Source organism: Miniopterus natalensis, chromosome 12 (assembly GCF_054644295.1).
Source record: "Miniopterus natalensis isolate mMinNat1 chromosome 12, mMinNat1.hap1, whole genome shotgun sequence".
Taxonomy (NCBI): Eukaryota; Metazoa; Chordata; class Mammalia; order Chiroptera; family Miniopteridae; genus Miniopterus; species Miniopterus natalensis.
In genome coordinates, this window is record NC_142092.1 from 58,476,455 (window position 1) to 58,498,821 (window position 22,367).

At 43.3% G+C, this 22,367-nt stretch overlaps 2 protein-coding genes across 9 annotated transcripts in view; both read right to left on the reverse strand.

Annotated features, from left to right (window-relative positions):
* SUSD1 (sushi domain containing 1) overlaps positions 1–1,995 on the reverse strand; it is an 88,027-nt gene extending 86,032 nt beyond the window's left edge. Inside the window, exon 1 of the mRNA XM_087822554.1 lies at positions 1,890–1,995. Within this exon, the coding sequence (XP_087678680.1) occupies positions 1,890–1,995 (106 nt within the window). The remainder of the gene's footprint in view (positions 1–1,889) is intronic.
* A 15,015-nt stretch (positions 1,996–17,010) lies between these two features.
* PTBP3 (polypyrimidine tract binding protein 3) overlaps positions 17,011–22,367 on the reverse strand; it is a 75,112-nt gene continuing 69,755 nt past the window's right edge. For all 8 annotated transcript variants that reach the window (XM_087822840.1, XM_087822839.1, XM_087822836.1 and 5 more), the window contains one exon: positions 17,011–22,243. In XM_087822840.1, coding sequence (XP_087678966.1) covers positions 22,111–22,243 — 133 coding nt within the window. In that variant the 3' untranslated portion in view covers positions 17,011–22,110. The remainder of the gene's footprint in view (positions 22,244–22,367) is intronic.

Here is a 22,367-nt window from a genome sequence, read left to right on the forward strand (position 1 = left end):
AACAACTAGTCACCTTTCTTCCCAAATCCTTTCACTCCTCCTAGAGCACCACAGATCCAAGTCACCCAGTCCCCAGCCCTCACTGTCATCTTTCATCTTCTGTTCCCTGTACCTTCAGGTCTGTTGTGAGTCCTTCCGGTTCCACTTCACCCCTATCACCTACGTTCAGTCCTGGAGCCAGTCCTCAGAACTTCTAGGCCCACCATTGCAACAACTTCTTCAGTGGCTCTGTGCCTCCAGTCATTCCCCACATTTTCCACTGGAAGGAAACCTGCCCTTAATAAATTCAGATTTTCCAGGGTTGCAAATGATGGGAGAATGCCCACATAAGGAGGGAAGGCTCAATTGGGCAACCCTGACTTCTATTTCCCCAAATTCACCCCACAGCCTTTAAGTAGTTGCAGATGGATGACCTGAGGGAGTTACTTTGTTCAACTGTCTTAGCCCAACAATTCAATGAGACTACACTGGGCAGTGTCCTAGGCTAGGGAGTCTTAACACAAAGATTCTGAGGGGTGGGGGGGGGCTAGCAGAGGGTAAAGGGGGGGGTAAATGGTGATGGAAGGAGACTTGGCTTGGGGTGGTGAACACACAATACAATTTACAGATGACGTACTACAGAACTGTACACCTGAAACCTATATAATTTTATTAACCAATGTCACCCCAATAAATTCAATTTAAAAATTATACATTAAAAAAAAAAAAAACCTGAACTAGGCTCCAAGCATCTACAAGCTTTTATGCACAATGCCATGGGAGACCGAACTAGGGAAGGCAGTTAGAGTCTACCAGGGCATCGGGTGTAAAAAATGGTCACTTCAGAAGGTTGAGCCATCAAGACAAACACCCACCAGTGATGGTAAAAGTCCCAAGGTAAAGAAAATTTGGGGGGATAGGAATCTGAGCCGCAAAGTACCCCCCACTTTTCCTTACAGAGAAGTTTCCTTCCACGTTAGGATCAGTGTTTCCTTTCAGGACGTTGGAGGGCTTCCTTAGAGCCACTTTTTCATATCACTGTACAGAAACCTGCAGTGACTTCCCAAGGCTTCCCACTGCCCAGGCACAACTCAGCCCAGATGCCTTGGTCTGCCGGTTAAGGCTCTCCGCCTTCAGGTTAAACCCACTCTGCTTTTCCACCCCCATTTCCCAACCATCTCCTCCACACCAGTCGAGCTGACCTGCAGGCCCCCTGCCTTTGCGCCCGGGGCGCTTCCCGTCGGGCCCCTCCGTCTGGAATTCATTCATTCTCCACATATTTGTGGGGCGCTCACTGCGCCCTCTACGAGCTGGGACGCCCTTTCCTCATCTTCCCGTCTCCAAATATCACCAATCCCCGACGGGCTGGTGAAAGGGTCACCTCTTCCATGGGGAACGAGGGCCGTCGGTGGTGAGAATAAAAATACTTAATTCCTCTAAACTTCCTTACACTTTTTTTCTCACCCTATGAGCGTCTGGTTCTTCATCAAGGTGGAAAAAAATTAAAAGATAGAAAGAAAACTGCTTAGGGTCTAGATTTTGTCGCGCAAAAGCCACAGCAAGGCCAGAAGCCTGGCGGTGCCGCCGGAACGCCCTCCCCGGGGCGCCGCCAGCGCCCGGCCCCCGCCTCGCCTCGGGGCCCTGGGGGCGCGGGCGGGGCCGCTGGGGAACTGGTCTCCCCGCGGCCCGAGCGGGACCGGGCTGCCCGGGCGGGGAGCCCCTCCTGCTTCTTGCAGCCCCGCCTTCCCGATCCCCAACGGCCGGAGCCGCCCCACCTGCGCTCCACGCCCCGGCCCGCGGGGGTCCGGCCCAGGGGCGGGGAAGCGTCCCGGGCGCGCCCAGCCTCGTGGAGGCCCCGCCAGAGCCCCGCGGGGCCGGCGCTGCGCCCGCGCCGCCCCCGCCTCACTCACCGTCGGCGCCCCGCGCTCCGGCCGCGCCGCGGGCCAGGCCGAGCAGCAGCAGGAGCGGCAGCAGGCGGCGAGGCGGGCGGCCCGCGCCCCGGGGCCCCGGGCCCATGCCGCCGCCGCGTCTCCCGGCGCGCCCGCGACTCCTCCTGGGCCCCGAGGCGCCGAGATAAGGCGGCGGGCGCCGCGGGGAGGGGGCCGGCCGGCCGCTTCCGGCGCCGCGCGGGGGGCGGAGGGCGCCGCGGGCGGAGGGCGCCGCGGGCGGAGGGCGCCGCGGGCGGAGGGCGCCGCGGCCGCGGGGCGGGAGGCGGCGGCCCGGCCTGCGCCCCGACGGGCGCGCGTTCACTCGCTCGCCTCTCCTCTCGCTCGTGCACCTGCCGGGCGCGCGGCGGCCCCGGGGGCACCGCGCAGAGCCGGGGGCCCGCCCGCTCGGCGCACACCTTCCAAAGGTGGGGACCGGCGCCCGGCTGACAGTGACACAGCCGAGCGGACGGTCCCGGGCCGTGCTCGAAGGAAACGTCCGCCGTGCCCCAAACGTGTGAAACGAAGGCGGCATACAAGCCGCCTGAGGCTCAGGGAGGCGCCCCGGGGTGGCAAAGGGAGTGTGGTGAGGGGCGGGGGGAGGCCGGGGGCCGAGGGGGCTGGAGCCCCAAGGGCGAGAGGAGAGGGCGAGAAGCCGCGGGCCAGGCGACCCAGGGGCGACGAACTTGACCCGGTGACAGGACCGTGAAGGGAGACGGGAGCTGTGGTGGGGGAGGGGCTCCCGCTGACGGGCTGAGCCCCCGAGGGTGAGAAGAACGGGGAGGGGAAACGAGGCAGGTGGGAAAGGCGTGTCCGGGGACGGGGACGGGAGAGTCCCGGGTGGTTGGAGAGGCCGGGTGGGTAAGATGCGGGGGTGAACGGGACCTCGTAAGCCACGTCGGGGGGGGGGGGGGTGTCGCCGGGAAGCTGCGGGCGCTTTCCCGCCGAGTGACTTCGTCAGGCGGGTCTCCCGGAGTCTCTGCGGGGTCGGGGCAGGGGCAGGGGGCAGGGGGCGGGGGGCAGGGGGCGGGGGCCGGGGCAGGGACCCGGGCAGGGGGCGGGGCTGGGGCAGGGGCAGAGGGCGGGGGCCGGGGCAGGGGGCGGGGGGCAGGGGGCGGGGGGCAGGGGGCGGGGGCCGGGGCAGGGACCCGGGCAGGGGGCGGGGAGCCCGGCCTGGCGCCGCGCAGGAACCCGGGCGGAGAGGACACGTCCAGGGGCAGGGCGCCGGCCGCGAGCGCGGAGAAGCGGACGAGAGGGGTCCGGGGTGGAAGGCACTGGATGCCATGACCAGGGGAATGGAGGAGAGGGAAAGAGAAATAGCAGGCGTCCCCTAAATTCCTGATTTGGGCGACTGGGTTGATGGCGGTAGGAGCCACCGAGACCCAAGGGGAGCTGTTAGGAGGTGGGCAGGGAGAGACCGCAGGGGAAAAGCAATTCCATTTTGAAGGCTTTGACCTTGTGGTGTCTGGGGGTCTCTCCAAGACCAGGACCCCCCACTACTTCACCCATATCCTCACGTGCTTTCTCTCTCTACCATGAGCTTGATCTAAATCTAACCACCCACGAACACACCCATATAAGGGCTAGACTTGTGCAACTTTAAAAAGGAGTAGTTAAAAATAAACTTCCTGGCCTCCTTTGCAGCAGGCTTTCTTACTAATTATTATTATTATTATTTTTTGCTCAGCAAAGATAAGAGCCTGCTTTGAGGAGTAGGAGATGGACAGTGAGGGCGTGGTAGCCTATCTCCTGTTATTTAGACAAAAATTTTTTTTTAAACTCAGTAATCCATGAACTTTGAAATCATGTAATTTTTTCAACAAAAATACATTCATTTAATAAATGTTTAAACCAACCTGTATCTCTTCTTATCTGCCATGCCTTCCCCCAGAATAAATACATTTAGATGTGTGTGTGTGTACTGGTGATGCTAGGAAAAATTGTCCAAAGCTTAGAAATGGACAAAAGAGATTATTTGCATGCCTTTTCAGTGGGGTGCTGGGTGTTGTCTAGTAGCCCTTCTGGAGATTATCTGACTCTATAGGTTTGTGTGCCTTTGGTGGACTTTCTATTGACTAGGCTATTTTATAACTCTATAAGGGTAGAAGTTAACTTGCAGAAAGTTGATGATATTGCAGAATATTCTTGTCTATAGCAATGCAAATTAATTTTTTCCAATAGAGAGAGATATGTGATTTCTGCCAGGTAAAAATAAGATAAACCTAATTATTAGATTTTGTCCTAGATATTAACCAGTTAACCAATTTTGCATCTATTAGCTAATTTATCATTCCTGACTGAATGTGTGTGTGTGTGTGTGTGTATATTCTTCAAATTTTTCCTTTGAAACTTAGTATCTTACCAGTTCTTTAAACATTTTACTGAGTCCCTCATGAATTAATTAGTTGAGTAAACTCTTAGATAAGTTTTTATATTTGCATGAATCATATTTTTAATATTTGGAAAATTTTATGTTAGCACAATCCATGTTACTCTTACATTCCTCATTAGATTGTGTGGCTTTCATGAATTATTTTTATTGGCTCATTTTTTTTGCCTTTGAACAAATATATTTTGTAAAACAAATAATTACTTTTTACCCAATGGTGAATTCATGGAATCATAGAATGAAAAAGTATCTCCTCATCAGTATTTGTTACTAGAATTTAAAAAGGTATATCCATACACTAGAATATTATTCAGCTTTAACATTCTGACACACACTACAACATGGATGAACCTTGAGGTCATTATGCTAAGTGAAATAAGCCAGTTAAAAAATGGACAAATATTGCATGATTCTTCTCATCTGAGGTATTTAGAGTAGTCAAATTCATAGAAAGTAGAGGGGTGGTTGCCAGGGGCTGGGGAGAGAGGGGAATGGGGAGAGAGTTTCAGTTTTGCCAGATGAAAAGAATTCTCTGGATGGATGATGTTGATCGCTGCGAAATAATGTGAGTGTACTTAATGGCACTGAACAGTACACTTAAAAATGGTTAAATGGTAAAAAAATAATCAATGACAAAAAAATTTAGGTGCGAATTTTATTCTACTAGACCGCACTAACATATAGGATTTTCTGCATCAATTTTGGATCCTGGCCAATCAGAATTTCAGGAAAGTTCCCTTGGGAAGCCCCATCCCCCAGCCAGAGACATAAGTGGATGAAATTCTAAGAGAGCCCTGAGTGGGGAGAAAGAGGGCAGGCAAATAGAAGGTGACCATTAGTCACTGTCTCTAGGCTTTCCCCTCAGGCCCTTTGCTGTGTCTGCTTACAATGTAAAGTTTGGGGTTTGCCTGGTGGGTTCCCATCTGGGTATAAGGCCAGAAGGAAAAGGGAACAGGGAGGCTGGATAGCAAATAACATGAAACTTTCCTGGAAACACCCCTTGCTTGGTCATCACACTCTTGACCAGAAATGATGTACAGCTTTTCCCAGAGAATACCTCTTGAGAATACCAGTAGCAGGCTTACAGATTGTAAATAAGTTGCTCATATGTGGGTATTTCAGGAATGGCTTGAATATCTAATTGCAATGAGTTTGATATACTCTGGTGTTGAACTCATTGCTTGAAGTTTGCATTCACAGGAATTATTTAAATGTTTGAAGTCCTTGAAAAAAATAATAAACATTTTTAAAAATTGGGAGAAAAGTAAATGTTTGAAGCCTTTGAATTATGTTGGTTGAAAAATTGTGTGTTTGATAGATTACAGCGAGTCCCTCTGTAACATGCCACTCCACACTCACACACCTCTGTTCCCTGGCTGGCATGAAAGGACCACGATGACCCTCCCACAGTAGAGTCTTCATCTCAAGCAGATTTCTCAAGACTGACACAGGGACCTGAATCTATAGAGAAATGCCCTACTGATGACTGTCTCTAAGTCAAGCGAAGGTAGCTTCTCATTCTTGGATGCTCAGTGACTCTCAGACACCTTGTTGCCATGTGAGAAACAGTAGGATTACTCCCCTGCTCCCCAAACACAGACACAAACCAAACTGCCTGCCTGGAATTAGTGTGCAGAACCTGGGTAGCAAATACACTCTTGGCCGCCGCACATGGCTGTGCTAGAAGCAGTGCTATCCGAAGTGTAACCCCCCCAAAACACCAGTGTTCTCAGGAAAGCAAAACAAACATGGATGGGAAGTGACAGCTCAGTAGAGCAGGGGAGACCCCTAGCCCTCCCCATTTTCTCAGTAATGTCATCCCTCCTCACTCTGTACTGATAAGTGCGCTCCCAGGGGACTCAGACACCCTCTGGTCCCAGCAGCAGAAGCCGGAGGAGCAGAAGATTTGGATTTGGGAGTAAATTTCAGACACTCCAACAGACTCAAGTTCAGGGAGCAGCTAACATAGTATTCACCAGTCCTCCCCCTGACCTCAGGGGGTGGGAACAGTAAGTGAGACTAGGGCTCTGTCACCAATTTGTCACACACACACATACACAGTCACTTGCCTCACTTGAGGAAACCTCAGCTGTTGGTCTGTTTGTTCCACAAACCCTAAAAGGAAGCCTTGCTGACAGCCTGTTTCCGGCCCCACGATCAGCTCAAGGACCCTTGCAGCCACCCACAGGCCCGAGGAGAAGCGGGGCACACCCAGCAGTGACCAGCACAATTGCCGAGGAAGCCCTCGACAGCTGTGAAGGCTGATTGAGCCAGGCTCCCCTTGATAACTACCAGCTGACAGAGAAGGCCCACATCCCTGACCTCGGCGAGCAGTGCGATCTTCAAAACACACTGCATACAATTCTTTCGCAGTGGACTCAGCTGTAGGTTTTACCGCAGGTTTTTGTGTGCCTATATCTTCGTCTTTCCCCCCTCTTCCTCTTTACCTTTCTCTGGTACATCTTGGGGTATCTCTTTCAGAAAGTATGCCTGGATGGTAAACTTTCTGAATCCTTGTGTCCAAATATACCTTGACTTTGCTCTCATAATTTAATTATAGATTAACTGAGTATAGAATTCTGAATTCAAAATAATTAAAGGATAGGTAAATGGAGTCGGGATTTCTGGGTTCAAAATAATTTTCTCTCTGAATTGTGTCTTCCAGCATTAGTGTTACAGATGAGAATCATGGGCTAATTTGGTTATAAGTTCCTTTCCAGGGATGTGTCTCCCATGACCCTCCACACCAAGCTTTGGGGATTTTCTCTTTATTCTTGGAATTCAGAAATTCCCTGAGGATCTAGTTTTTCGTTCTTGCCCAGCACTCCTTGGTCCTTTCCCTTGGCCGGCGTCAGCTGTTCTCCAGCAGAGCCTTTTTTCTCCTTTGGTTCCTTGATCATTTCATTCTCTCAAGTCTTTCTGTGCATTCCTCCTGGGATTTCCGGTAGGCAATCCCAGAAAACTTGCCTCTAGCCGTCCTGACTCAGTATTTATCTCGGTCCCTTCATCTTCTTTGCCTTTATTCACGCCCCTAACTGGGTCTTCCTGCTCATGAGCGTGATCTTCATCAGCACAGACTCTGCTCTGCAGTCCATCTGCTGAAATGTTTTTCACTTGGGCAATCCTGCTTTCAATTTCTGAGAAGTCTGTTGCTTTTACAGAATGCTTTTTGTTTCTGTAGATGTCACAACTTCTCAAATTCCTCTGAGTATACCAACTACCAGATTTTCAAGTTCTTTCCTGCTTACCTCTGTTTCATCGGGAGGTTGATCATTTATTTATAGAGTTGTTGAGCCTGCTGTTGGTTCCCCTCAGGTGGGTCATGATTGTTGACTGCCCGCTCTTATTTTTTACATGAAAGTCTCATACGTTTAGAATTAGTGGTTTGGATGTATTTCCCCAGCCCAGATGAAAACCCCTGGACTTTTTCAGGAGTAAATTTGGGGATGGTGGTCCTAGCTCCAATCACATTGTGGGTGGGAGGGGCAAACTGGGCAGTGGCTACTTTCTCAGGCTCCAATGCCTTCCCTGGGAGCTTCTGGTGTCATAACTCTTATTTGATGAGCAATAAGCTTTACTTAACCTTTTCACCTGGGGGAAAAAATTCAGAACTAGCCACTTCTAAAGCAGAAAATGGGTGCAGATGTTTGCCCCTCATGAATTAATGACCAGTTAGTTCCCTATCATACCAGTTCCTTCACCCTGTTTCCGCCGTCTCTGAACTTGAGGTTATTCTGGAGTTTTAATTAGAACGTTCGCTTTTCTGGAGATACTGTCTGCTTTTGTGGAATTGTAGGTGCATTAGCTCTTTCATGTAATCTGATCACATTTGCTTTGTATCTCCCACAAATCATCTCTATTTGGGTGCTCTGAAAATCATACCCTGCCTGGATTTCCAGTACTGCCTTCAAGTGATTTCTGTTTCCTTCTCACTTTAAAAAATGGAAGTATAATTTACATACAGTGAAATACATAAATATGAAGTGTATGTACATTTCTCTCCCAAAGTCCCCCTTTTAGTCCTTACTTGTCTGTCTTTCCCATTATACTGTATGTTGCTCAAGGTCATGAAAAACGCCTCATTCACCAGCCATCCCTGTATCTGGTGAAACTCCAGGTACCTAGTAAGTATCCTACATATTTGGGGAAGGGAGAGAGGAATGGAGCCAGTCACTGCCAGTCCTAGGTTGCCAGTGGGTGTTACTATTCAGCTCAGCTGCACATCCTTGGAGCAAGCTGATGTAGGAAAGCTTCAGATTAGTCATCTCCCTACACGTCTCATTTCCTGTTCATTCAAGGGCTTGGTGGTTACTCGATGATATGTCCCCAGATGACTGTCTCCTACGCTGCCTCCGGGACTCGGATGATGCCCCACAGTGTAGTGCACTGACTTGCTCACACAGTTGTTTTAAAATGAATATGAGTGAGAAAGACTTTGACTCTGCGCCAGAGGGGCAATGGGAAAAGCAGCATGTATTAGCCGGTTCAAAAGCTTTCTTATGCTTTGATTTTCTCCGGCAGGTTTGCAGAATAAAACTTAAGCACTCACAGGTAATTTTTAAATGAAATTATCCTTTCACATCATGGTAGCTACTTCTTAAGTACAATTTGCCAGTATCAGCCACAATATCGGGCTGACAGACCACAAACCTTAGATGCTCCTAAAACACAGGTTGTTACACGTCATCTAAATCAAGCCACCTGCCCCTGCCAGACAGCCTAGCTCTCTGTCTCACCAACTCACCAGCTGCTCTCAAATCCCTCTCCTTCATAGCCCTGCTGTGTACTATTTAGGAGACTTAAATTTTTTTTTAAATGTTTTTTATTGATTTTAGAGAGAGGAAGGAGAGAGAGAGAAACATTGATTGGCTGCCTCCTGCACATCCCCCACTGGGGATCAAGCTCTGAGCGGGAATCGAACTAGCGACCTCTTAGTGCACGGGCGATGCCCAACCAAGTGAGCCACACTGTCCACGGCAATGCATGTGACTCTTAAATTTGTGAACACATAGGTCTAGATCTAATGCAGATGAAGCATGGTATTAGTTCTTTATTTTGGCAACTAAATGAACACTACAGCCTAGAATTTTGAATAGATTTATAAAAATATTTAATAAGATTTCATCTTTACAAAATTAAATCAAAAGTCAGCTTTGTTGCAATGATTTTGACTTAAAATGTTAATATCAACTAATCACAATTTGCATCTTACTCCTAATTTTAACAGAGAGTTTTGACTATTTTAGAAGACATTGTCTTGAAAATGTATCTAAATAATTAAATTTCTTAACTTTGATTTTGGTTTACTGTTTTTGATAAAATATGTTCAAATTTTATGCCCTGTGAACACGTTTTATTTTTAATACTGCACGATTAAATCTGGCCTACCACCTGTTTTTGTTTTATAAATAAAGTTTTATTGGAGCACAGCGATGTGGCTGCTTTCATGTTACAGTGACAGAGCTGAGTTTGCACAGAAACCATATGGCCCCCAGATCCTAAAATTTTTACTATCTGGTTCTTCATAAAAAAAGTTTGCCAACCTCTGCTTTGGACGATTACTGCCAAAAGAATACAAATTATGTGACAATCTTTAATGTCAACACAATTTTGCTGAAATAAATACAAAACCCCAAATGTTATGGAATACATATATAAATCTCATAAACTAAGCTTGTCTTTATTACTCACCCAACTGTCACTGGCTTTGCAACAGAACAGCCAGACGTGCATGATAATTAAATTCAGCATCTTTAATAGCCTGCCGACTTTCAGCCATATAAAGTCGGAGCTTTTCACATATTCAATTTTGTATTTAGGAAGGTGTATTTTTCAGCATGAGGTATGTTGACTCGTGTCCCAGGCTCTGCAAATATGGGGGCAGGCCCGCCAGTGTGTGCTCTGAAATGTGCCCATGTCCTGCCACACCGAGGGCTTGAGAGATGGTCCTTGTGCCTCTGATAGGAATTTGTATGGAAGGCACCGTCTCAGAACAATGACATACCTCACCCTATGCCCTGCTTCAGGCTGGGAGGCCACGAGCACATCTGGGCAGACACAGTGCCCGGGAGAACTCTCCTCTTCTGCAACTGATCCGTGGGACTGGCTTTGACCCTAGAAGCCCATGTGAACTTCCAGGCCAGGTGTGTGGGAGCCTCTGGCCTCGGGAAGAGCTCCTGAGGGACTGTCAGCTCGGAGACAGCTGTCCCGGCCACACCAGCAGCCCTGCATTTCCTCCAACAGCTGTGGCCTTCTGACCACTGCCTGGGCTCTGCTCTGCCTGCCCTGGCGGGACCTACACGCCAGCAAGTGCCTGCGGTGGCCCTGCAGCTCAAACGTCAGGGCCCATCCATCTCGGCTGTTGGGGGTGGCAACCGTTCACAAAATGTCAGATAAGCCTTCCTGAACTGTTGCCAAATTTGGTGAATAAAAATACAGATGCCCTATTAAATTTGAATTTCAGATACACAACAACTGCTGCTTCAGTATAAGTAATCATGCAATTACACTGCATAATATGCCCCATGTGTCACATCTCAGACAAGACATTTAAAAACGGGGGCATTTAAGAATCATTGCTCTTTCCCTGCTGAGGAGGCTCGGGAGGCCGCGTGTTTTAGATGATACAGCTAAAAGATGGGAGATAGTTGCCCCACTTGTAGAAACAAACTTTTATTCCATGTTGGAAGCTGTGGATATTTAGGGCTTACCTGTTACCACAGCATCACCTGGACTCTCCTATTACATCAGTCAAGACCCTGCCTAGACTTCACTCTGGCTCCTTCCTTCTATTGTGCTCCCCTGGTGTTTTTATCCCTCCCCCCCCCCGCCCTTACAATGCTTTATAAATGCTTATTCAGGAATCTTTCTCCCTCGAACTAGGTTAGCTTCAAACTTGCCTTGACTACCAAGCAAAATAGAAACGGATCATAGAGAGCAGCAGGCTGACAGCTCTGGTGGTGGTGGTGGTGGTGGTGGGGGGTGTTGGGGAGGGTGGAGAGATTGAGCAAGAAAGAAAAAAAGAAAGAACTCACGGACACGGACAACGGTGTGGTGACCGGAGGGGTGGGGGTTGAAGAGGGCAGAGAGGGATAAACGGTGACGGAAAAACAAACAAAAAAACACAAAACGAATGCGCCTTTGTCTCACCAATAATGTCGCCTCTCTAGGTTTTTATCTCTGCTATTCCTTAAATAAAGGATAGCCTCCCTTTCAATAGGTCTGCAACCTTGGGACATTCAATCACATGTAGCCGTGTTATTTACGTAGTGGCTGGTAATCAGAAGAGCAAGAGATTGCGGGTGATGACACGCATTCTTAGTCACAAATTAAAAGAGAAACGCAATGACATTTCCACTGTGAGAAAAGGCCGCCTGGCACTCAGGAGGCCCTCACCGGTCGCAAGGCCATGCTTGCCTGCTAGTCTGTACTTCCCCGGCGTCCTGCCCTGACGCAGAAGGTCTGGGCCCACAGTCCACTTAGAAGGAAGGGGATGGCCATTCCTTACCTGTCTCCTCTAGATCAGAGATTCTCCCCAGCGGGTGGGAAGGGCACACGTCAGAACCTCAGCATGGGGGGAACACAGAAAATATGCATTTTTTTATTTTAAAAACTCACTTTCCTAACAAAGTACAGAGATCCAAGCGTGACACGCTGGCTGACGGGCACGTGGAGAACACAGAATGAGGCCACTTTGAGAAAAAGCGGTGGGCCCAGCGTGGCACTCGGCACACAGCCGCCGGGGGTGTTACTTGCCTCGCACGTCTGGGGCCACGTGGGCCAGTTCCGACTGCGAACCCACGGCGAGTGTTGTCTTAAGGGGGTGCCAACTTTTACGTGAAAGCAAGTTCTGACTTTGCGTTCTTACGATGGGGCAAAGATGTGGCTTTGATGAGAGCAGGAGGGTGAAGCAGCAGAGACCATCCCGTTGGGCGGTTTGGCTGTCCCCCGGGAAGGCAAGACACCGAGGCAAAGCCGCACTGGGGGGTAAGATTGGACAGACCAGCGCGTTTAAAAGGCCGACAGGAAAATGCAGAACAGACGAGGCGGCGGCAGGAGAGCGGATGACGGGCGGAGCAAACGGCTCATGGTCATAGTGAGATCTCGGGCGGATGGGAACCTGAGCAGCAGGGAAAGGGGGAAAGGGGCAGGAATGGGTGCGGCTGCACCAGGTTCCCGAGTCCCTGGCGGGGTGCCGAGGACGGCAGGCCTTCAAGTCAATGAGGGGCCGAGTGGAAAACGTTGATTTACTTGCCTATTTTTGTGTCTGAAAGCCGACGCCAAATGTGTACAGATTTCTGCAGTTCCATACTGAAGTTTGTGGGTGGCCAAAGAAATATTCACTTGGCTCAAATACCAACCTTGTTTGCTCCTTTAAGCATTTATAACAAAAATCCATTTCCAGATTCTTCAAGTTGATATTAAAATGGCATTTCATTTGCTCATCTTGATGATGCTCTGAAAGGATGGATTTTGAGATTGGTTTCCAAGAAAAACAAATTCCAACCTCATCTAGTCCAGCTGCAGGATGCACTCAGGCTAACACTCTGTCAGGGGTAGACTCAAATTTTTGCTGTGAAACTCTAGGGGGGAAATTCTTCTTTCCTGATATTCAGTCTTTGCCAGAAAAAGGAAAAAAAAAAGCCTCAGAAAGGGTTTAAGTGACACAATTTTTGAGTAAGTTGCGTAAGAAAACATTTTTCTATAGAAAAGCACATCGGAGAATTAGGGATGGAGCAGTTCCCCAGGTGTCAGAGAGACGCGACCTTGCACACCACCCTATTGTTCCCACCGATGTGCACTTGCTAAGCCGATCTGTCTGCACCTCTGGCTCTGTAAACTGAGCAGGGGCAGACTTGACTTTGAAAACACTGTGCCATCCCCGCTGCCTACGACGCAAGGCTCACGATGGCGAGTTTACTCAGTGTCACATTGGTAATACTTCAATAAGGTTAAAACATGGATCTTTAAAAGATCAAAATACGTTTGTTCTCAAAAATTGCCACCGCTGCCCTGGCCAGCGTGGCTCAGTGGTTAGAGCATCGGCCTGCGGACAGAAGGGTCATGGGTTCAATTTCCCAGTCAAGGGCACGTACCTCGATTGCAGGTTTGAGGCAACCAATCAATCTCTCTCTTACGTTGGTTTCTCCCCCCCCACTCCCTCCCACCTTTCCACTCTAAAAAAAAAAAAAATCAATGGAAAAAAATATCCTTGGGTGATTAAAAAAAAACTTTTTTGAATTTAGTTGGGTATAAAACTGTTCAAAAGCATGGAATTTACTTGAAAATAGCTTGTGTTTGTTTTGTCAGGGAAACACTTTTCCTATAGGTATGCTGTGGTCAGAGAAACGCAATGCTACATGTGTCTGTGGAAGAGTTTCATGGTGAAACTCAGTCCGTGTTATCTGGAGTATTTTAAAACAAGGACTCACTGGGTAGAGTCATCAGCTGATTTAAGAAGTATGGACAACACTGTGGTAACTGCTGGGGGCAGGGGTAGTGGGGTAGATGGAGGGGGGTATGGGGGGATAAATGGTCATGAAAGTAGACTTGGCTTGGGGTGGTGAACACACAGTCCAGTGTACAGATGATGTGTTGCAGAATTGTGTACCTGAAATCCATATAATTTTGTTAACCAGTATCACCCCAATGAATTTTTAAAAAATAAAAAATGAAATGAAAAAAAGGAGAGAATGGATTATAGCACCTTGCTCTGTTTAGGTTTCAAAATGAAATATAAATGAAGTATAGCACACAGATAAATGCACAAATTCTAAGTGTACAAGCTCAATGAATTATCAGAAAGTAAACACTCCTGGGTAACTGGTACAAAGGTTAAGAAATAAAACATTAACCACACAACAAAAACCTATCCTTTATACCCTCAATTATCTGCTTCCCAAAGGTAACCACTATTCTGTTTTTGAACTTGATGTAAACAGAATTATACACTATGTATTCGTGTATGGCTTCCTTTGTTCAACATCACATCTGTAAGATACTTCCATGTAGCTTTCATGTAAATTTATTTGTGCTCACTTGCATAACTATCAAATATTCTACTACATAAATATCACCATAAAATATCTTTATCTCTACTAGTTCCTGTTGCCTGAAAGTGTACTTTGTCTAACATTAATATAACTAACACCAGCTTTCATTTGATTAAACACAATTGCTTAACAGGTCAGAATCTGACATTTGTATTCTGCAGGATCAAGGATTTAGCAGATAATTAATTCCATAACCTTGGGCATAGTTTACTTAATCTGAGGGCAATTTATTCCAACAGAACCATTGACTTTTTCCCGTTACCCTGTCTATAGCCTTAGTACATAGGAATAAAAGAAAACAGACATTGGAATCTTCATGATACATTAGTATCAAGTTTTCCTGATTAATTATACTTTCTTTATACTAGCAAAAGTGGGAGTTCAACATCCAAACCCAACAGTTTATGAATGGAGTAATTCCAACAAAATTGTTATTAGAATCTTATCAGTTCAGCATACATTGTTTTGATAGAAATATAGTGACAAATTTCCATTAGAAGTTGAAACAGGAAAAAAATCGACGTAGGAACAATCACAAAATTGTAAACAGAATAGAGTTAGCACTTCTAACTATTCCTAACCAGTCCTCCAGTTCAGTTATCAACAAATGTTGCGCATTAAAAATGGGGCACGGCTCACTTGATGGTTACAGCATATGTCGCAGAAACGGTCATAGCTCTGAAGGAGATTATTTCTAAGAGTGAATAGTAGATAATTATGGAATGGTATGTGTTCCTACATACTGTATGATAGCTTTAGCCATATGTATTCTGATCAGAATTGCCCTGAGGCCTCATGGTACATTTTGGGAGCTTCCTATCAAAGGCAAGAGTTCGAGGCTTTTTGATTTATGGATTTAGGCTGACACTTCTACTATATTACACATTTCTAAAGGGTAAGTCAACATACTCTTAGCTCTGTATCTTTTCCAGCACCTGGCTCAATTGCTGGTACAATCAGTACTTGGGGAGCTGAGTGAATAATTTTTATTAAACAGTGTTATGGGCTAAATTGTGTTCCCCTCAAATTCTTGTTGGAAGTCCTGAACTCCAGCATCTCAGAATGTGACTATATTTGGGGATAGGGCCTTTAAAGAGGAAATTATGGTAAAATGAGGTCAGATGGGTGGGCCTAATCCAATATAACTGCTGTACCTTATAAAAAGAGATTAGGACAAAGATACAAAGACAGGAAAGACCAGGTGAAGGCACTGGGAGAAGACAGCCACCTATAAGCCAAGGAAAGAGGTCGTAGAAGAAATCAACCCCACTGACACCTTGATGTTGGACTTCTAGTCTCTAGAACTGTTAAACTAAATTCCTGTTATTTATACTACCTAGTCTGGAATACTTGGTTACATCAGCCCTAGCAAACTAAGACAAATAACTACATTTTTTGTTAGTTTTCTCACTTGTACAACTTGGAATTACATTTTTACTTAAAACGTTCACTAGTAGGTAGGAATTTTTACCCTTCCGCAGAAACACCACCACCACTCATAAAATGTCTTTAGATCGGTTTTGGTAGTATAAGCACCCAATTCCATGTACAGATCTTCAAGATCATAACCCTCATAGCACTTGGCAGGACAAAACCACAACACCTGGGTGTGATGCAGAGTAGTGCGTAATGTCAGGGCTCCGCCATGAACTGGCACGTGGCCCTGGGCAAGTCACCTTCTCTGTGCCGCTTCTCTGTAAAAAGTGGAAACTGAACTAGGTGACCTCTTAGATCCATTTATGCTGAAAACGGGATGATTCTTAATGATGGTTATAGGCACTCTGCCGTGTAAGTAAGCATTTCATGGTCAAGTAAGTTTATAAAAACCTCACTTGGCCATAAGGGTTATTTTATCTTTTCTTGACAAAAATGCCTCTTATTCTTTAAAAAAATGATCTAGTTACATTCAAGGAGATAGCAGATTTTACAGGTGAGCCAGCAAAGATCAGTAGGGTTTACCTAATTTTCCAATCCATTAAAAAACATTTCTTTCTTCCAAAAGATCCTAGAGTAAAAGACTACAATAAATTACTGTTTAGACTCCTACAGTCCAGTATTACCTTAAAGAAACCAAAAATAAAACATTTATGGACAAGCAATATCTAGGCAGCTGGTAACTAACTGTGTTACCCTTTAATTAAAAATGACACAAACCTGGTTTGAGATCACACCTGCTGTCCCAAAATTTATGGATACTGATCCCATAGGGAAGCCAAAAACTGAACTAGGCTAGAAAAAGTGTTCCAACTCTTCTTTGTCATTGCACATATGTCGTGTGTGTGTGTGTGTGTGTGTGTGTGTGAGAGAGAGAGAGAGAGAGAGAGAGAGAGAGAGAGATGTACAAAGAGAGGGAGGGAGAGAGAACTCATGCGAGTGTGCCAGCGGGTACCTGCACTACAGGGGGTGCCACAGAGACAGCTGCATCACAGGACAATTAGAAAAGCAGTTTGCTCCTCAAAACGAGAACTGTTCCTTAATTTAAAAAGAGGTGGTTAGTAAACTTTGTTTTTTTTGGCTTTTGAAGTTGTATAAATATGTGCTTGCTATTCTCTTAAGTATGACAAGTTTAGACGGATGGCTATGAAAAAATTTAAAAAATATGACATCATTAGAATTACAGGTAAGACAAGCAGAAACCCAAAGTACAGACAAGAACACAGAAAAATTTTAAGAGCATACAGATGTCATGACATTTATTAAAAGGCATGCTACAATGCTATACTTGTTAGGAAAAGAGGTTAGAGATATCAAGTCATAGTCGGCAAACGTACAAACTGAACGAGAATGGAATACACTGTTGTGTACAGAAGCTTGAATTAACCATGCACGACGCATTTAGAAAATATGTTTTTTAATATTTTATCTTCTCTTTGCATTTATAACAGTTCACTTCAATAATCACAGAATCCTTTTTTCCCAATGCCACAAACTGTTACAAATGAAGCTGGCACTGCTGCTTATCAAAATATACAAGACAATCGATGTTTTATATAAAACCACTTTATATGTTAACTTGTTCCCAAAACCCCCCCTTTTTTTTCTTTTTTGGCCTGTTTAAAAAAAATGTTGTTACAAATATTTACAGCATCTTCTTCTGTTAGATGAACATTCTTATAAACTGAAAAAGGGAATCTTATGAACAGACCACATAAAACATGAAACAATGTCATAGGCTCCTAGCTGTGCTATTTTTTTCTTAAATACAGTACTGAAAATGCCTACCAAACCCTTGTCATTCTAATCCATTCTGTTCACATTTCAACTCCCGTTTTCTCTAAGTAGTCTATTCACCAATAGGAAATAGAAAGTAAAGGCCGCTTTGCGCTGGGTCTTCTTTCAGGAAGGAGCTTGGGAAAAAATGCTTAATAGAGAGGAGTTAAAACCAGAAGTCAGTCTTTGGTCAGAGCAATGAGGTGACATTTTGATGCAAAACTTTGCTTGGTCAGCAGTCTTCATAATTAGTACTTTCTGGATGTGGGATGAATTTTTTAAATATCTGGGTAACAATAGTAAAGGGGAAAAGACCAGAGTATGACATCAAAAAATAGCTATTTAAATATTTGTTATTACAATGACTACATAGATTCAGGAACTGAAAATAACACAAGAACAAAAACCTGTTTACAGTGCTGAATTCAGCTGGCCATAAGCAGCTTCCATTATGACTAGTATCACTAAGGTCACTGGACCAGACAAATATCCCTGTTCTCTGGAACATATGCATCAGGTTACAGAAACTAAGATGACTACCACAAAGATTTAGAGCGAGCAGCTCTGTTCTTGGACCTGCACAATGCTATATAATGAATATTATGCGATAAAGGCAAAAGTGTAACTGAGGCTTCATTTACACAGTTACAATTCTTCGCTTGTATGATGAATAGCCTGTGGGATAACATTCTTTTAAAACTATATAGTACATACTTCCTGAAAACCAGAATACTGATACTACCTTAGTCTCGAATAGGAAGAAAAGGTTAAGACTACTGAAGAAGGCACATAAACTTTGGTCCCGTTTTGTTTTTCTCTCTATATAAAACTCCTAAAACTATATTTTAGCAATTTTCTACTTTTTTAAACAATTCACAACTGTTAGAATTTGCTCTGAAAAAAGACTGCAAGTAGTCTTGTAAATAACAACACAGCTCTTTTAAAAGACAGCTGAGTTATATTTTCTTTAAAGAAAAAGTTCTGTGCAATCTAAACTGTATTTCTTTGAGCACAATAGTAGAATATTTTAAGTCTGGCAGTTTTATTCTTGTTAACAGATCAAGACAAAGGAAAGGCAAAGAGAAATGCTTTTACACATAGTCATGCTGTTTTTTTGGTTTTAAAAATAGCAGTACACATTAGGTTTTCTAAGAGATAGGCTAATAGTTTGGCAAACTTCGGGATTTTAAGTGACTCATGGTGGGGGGGGGGGGCGGCACATACTTTTGAGCTGGTCATCTTTTGTCCAAAAATATATAGTGGGAACAGAAGAAAAATTACATGATAATTTACTCAATGTATATATAAACTTTGCTGCCTAAGGATATGGAAGCTTTGAAAAGTTTACATGAAACTGAGGAGACATTCATGAGAGTTACTTCTAACCAACTGAGACAGAACCTATGATTACCATCGTAAGTAGAGCCACAGAAGGCATTGCTCTGCTCCAATAAGGAATTAGGCAGGCAGAAAAAAAATATGTCCCTAAAAACTGTGAGATCTGCATCTTTCGATAAAAAAATCAGAAACATTACTACTACAAATAAATGATCACAATATTTAGTCTTTAAGAATTTATGGCATCCTATAGGAGCTATTAGTAAAATACAGATACTCTTCAGTTAAATTATCAATTAAGATACTTGGTCATTTTTCTATTTGTATCTCACCCACGACACATTTTACTGCTCTGCAAGTTATTTAAATCTCAAAGAAAAACTTTTTGGCATAAATTGCTGATGTTAAACATGTACTGCTATTTTTTTTAAAGTCCTGAATATACATACTTTGTGTAAAAGTGAAGACACTTCCAAAAGTGGTGAGACAATACTCTTTAAAATAAAGTAAATAAACTTAAAAATAGAATACTATGTCAGCTCAACAGTGAAAACTAGAAGATATCTAATAAATGCATGCCAAAAACAAAAAACACAAAGATCTAATTTTTCCACTACCCTGATATTTTAAAATCTTTTTACAGGAACTATGCCAACACAAACACTGTAGACTTCTAGAATTCAAACAGCAAATAGCCCAGTATGGACAACATCCATGTGCTACAGCTAATTTTAGACACAAATTGATGGTTTCAAACACACTATTTTAAATAATATCTCACTTTTCCAAATCTTAATTTGATTAATTTCCTTTGTCAATAAATTAAAAGGTATGTAATGTGTATATGTATGTACAACATCAGAAGAGTGTGTGTGTGCGTGTGAATAAATGTATATGTATATACACACACACACTTATCTATGCACACACATACACAAATCCCTGAAAAGGATTCAAATGTTCTCTCAGATTTAAAGGCCATGCTCTACTTTGAAATTACATTCAACACCATTATGATCTCCCTTCTGCTACACTTTTGCTACACTTACACACTGAATATTATGAAAATCATGACTTTAAATTACGCAGTCATTCTTAACTCAAAGCAAATAAAATAATCCAATTTAACATGCCACTGAAAATTTTAATAGTGCCTGCATGGAAGGAAAAATGAAGCAAATTTTGGGAGATTCCTCAAAGAAATTTTTCTCCTCCCCCTTTACCCAGTGTTTTGCTAAAAAAAATCTAAGTGAAAAAATAAAATCTTGTTAAGTGATTATACCTATCTATTCAACCAATGCTAAACTGATCCACCCAAAAAATCTCAATTTAGTGTCCTTCCTATTACACCAACTGACTGTTGCTCAGTGTTGAGTGAATTCTGCTTTTTAACAACTATAGTATCTTTTGTCTCCAATTCTTTGTAGAACCTTCCTGTGTTCAAATTAACAGCTGGAACACAGCAAAGAGGTTGAGCTCTTCCTCCTACAGGTGAGACGAGTCGCTCCGAGATTCTGAAAAGCATAAAAGTGGTGGACAAAAGTGTCCCTTTTGACGAATCCTGCTTTTAAAAAATCTGATCAAGCAATGAAGGAGTAAGCAACAAAAGCAAAGTTTCTCATTAAAAAGAAACAATTTTACATTATACAATCATTAACATGCATGCTTACATTTGGAAAACTAAAAAGGGAATGAGACTGAGAATGAGAAGGAACCCACTCTGTCATTCACCATATATGTGGGTAGTCAGTAATGAAGCTACTTTAACAGAGAAAAGCAAGTTCTCGCTTGAGTACTGAGAAAAAAACAAGTAATCCTGAGATAACATCTGATGAATGATAAAGATTAGACAAGATCCAGAAACTGAGACCGCATTTCATAGCTCTAAATTGGGAAGCCATAATGGCAATGACCGCTACTGGTCACAATGTGAAGAGGCCTACAAGTGTGCACTGAGTTATTCTCCAAACCACTTACCCTTCCCCACCCCATCTCTGCACCAAAGCACCATAAATTTGAATAAAAACTATTACTTATTGAAAACCACTTAAAATAGCAATGAAAAAAAAAACTTTAAAATCCTTACCAAAAGAGGGAAAGAAAAGATGAACACTCACCAAGCCCACGATATAGCTTTCAAGATACTTAGATAAAACTCTAACCTATTGTATCATAAGCACATAATAAGGCACATAATAAGAAATTAAGTAAATACACAGTAATTCTGAATAAGTATTACAGATTATAGTGGTACAAAAAACCCTTGAGATTAATTTTTTTCTAAAAGAAGACCTTACCAAAAATAACTTTTAAAAATCTGTCAAACCATATGATAGACCTGAATATTTTCCTTAAGACTGTAAACTTTTTTTCTGAAAACAATTATAAAAAAGTAGTTTATAGAGGTTTTTTTTTTAAATTTTCTAAGATTGTATTATATTACTTAGCAAGTAAGTGTCATTTTGAAATTTAAAACATGATTTTTTCCTAATCAAGTTATTAATTATTCTGACACCTTAGTTGATCCTAGTTGAATGCCACTTAATTTCCTTAGGGACAGTTGAGACACTTCATTTCTCCAAATAGTCTTAAAAAATTAAAGGTATGTAATATTCAAAGGAGTGTCTTACAGTGAAAAAAAAAACAACAAAAAAAAAACCACTGAAAGAAAACATGGAAGTTTATAAATCTGCTTCCAACACAAACCAATTTGTTTATGTATAACTATCAATATATGCCAAATAACTGATATAATTTATAAGTGAACAAATTCTGAATCATAAAAGTTAAAAACTTGATTGTAAGAAACTGAAATTACTTACATCAAGTAATTTTAAAAGTTGGTATGTTTAAGCTTTTTAAAGTACAAAGGAGTTTAGAAATGTATAAGGCTATCTGGACTCAAACTAGAAGAAAGTCTGTCCTCTTGAAATCCAATTTAATATGGGGAATTAAATCACTGAAAAAAATTTTTTTTACCTGATTTTTTTTTAAAGATTATTTTCACAGAAACTATGGTATAAAGGGAGAACACATGTTTGACCACATATTAGCAGGGGGGAAAACATCCCTTAATTTTTTGAATATTCTTAAATAGCAAACTCAGAAAAAATTGTTTTTGTAAAAGAGGCAGAATTGGTCTTGAGCTGCTTCAGTCTATGTCTGAATGTTTTACTGCAATTACGGTCCAGTCTTAGGAGAAAAATTCACAGAAAAGTCAGATTGTAGATTTTGAGAAGGAAACTCTGAGGTGGTGATTTTCTCCAAGGTCATGATTATGAAGCTCAATGAGGGCCTGGATTGCTTCTTCCACAGATCCCAACTGAATAAGAGCCATTTTGCGATCTTTCCTGAAAATGTTAATAAAAAGAGTAAAGAATTAATTTTGCCTATAAACCTTCTCCCCAACCCTAGAAGACTTCATTGAACTACCTTAAAGTTTGCATACCATATTAAATAAGGTTAACGTATTTC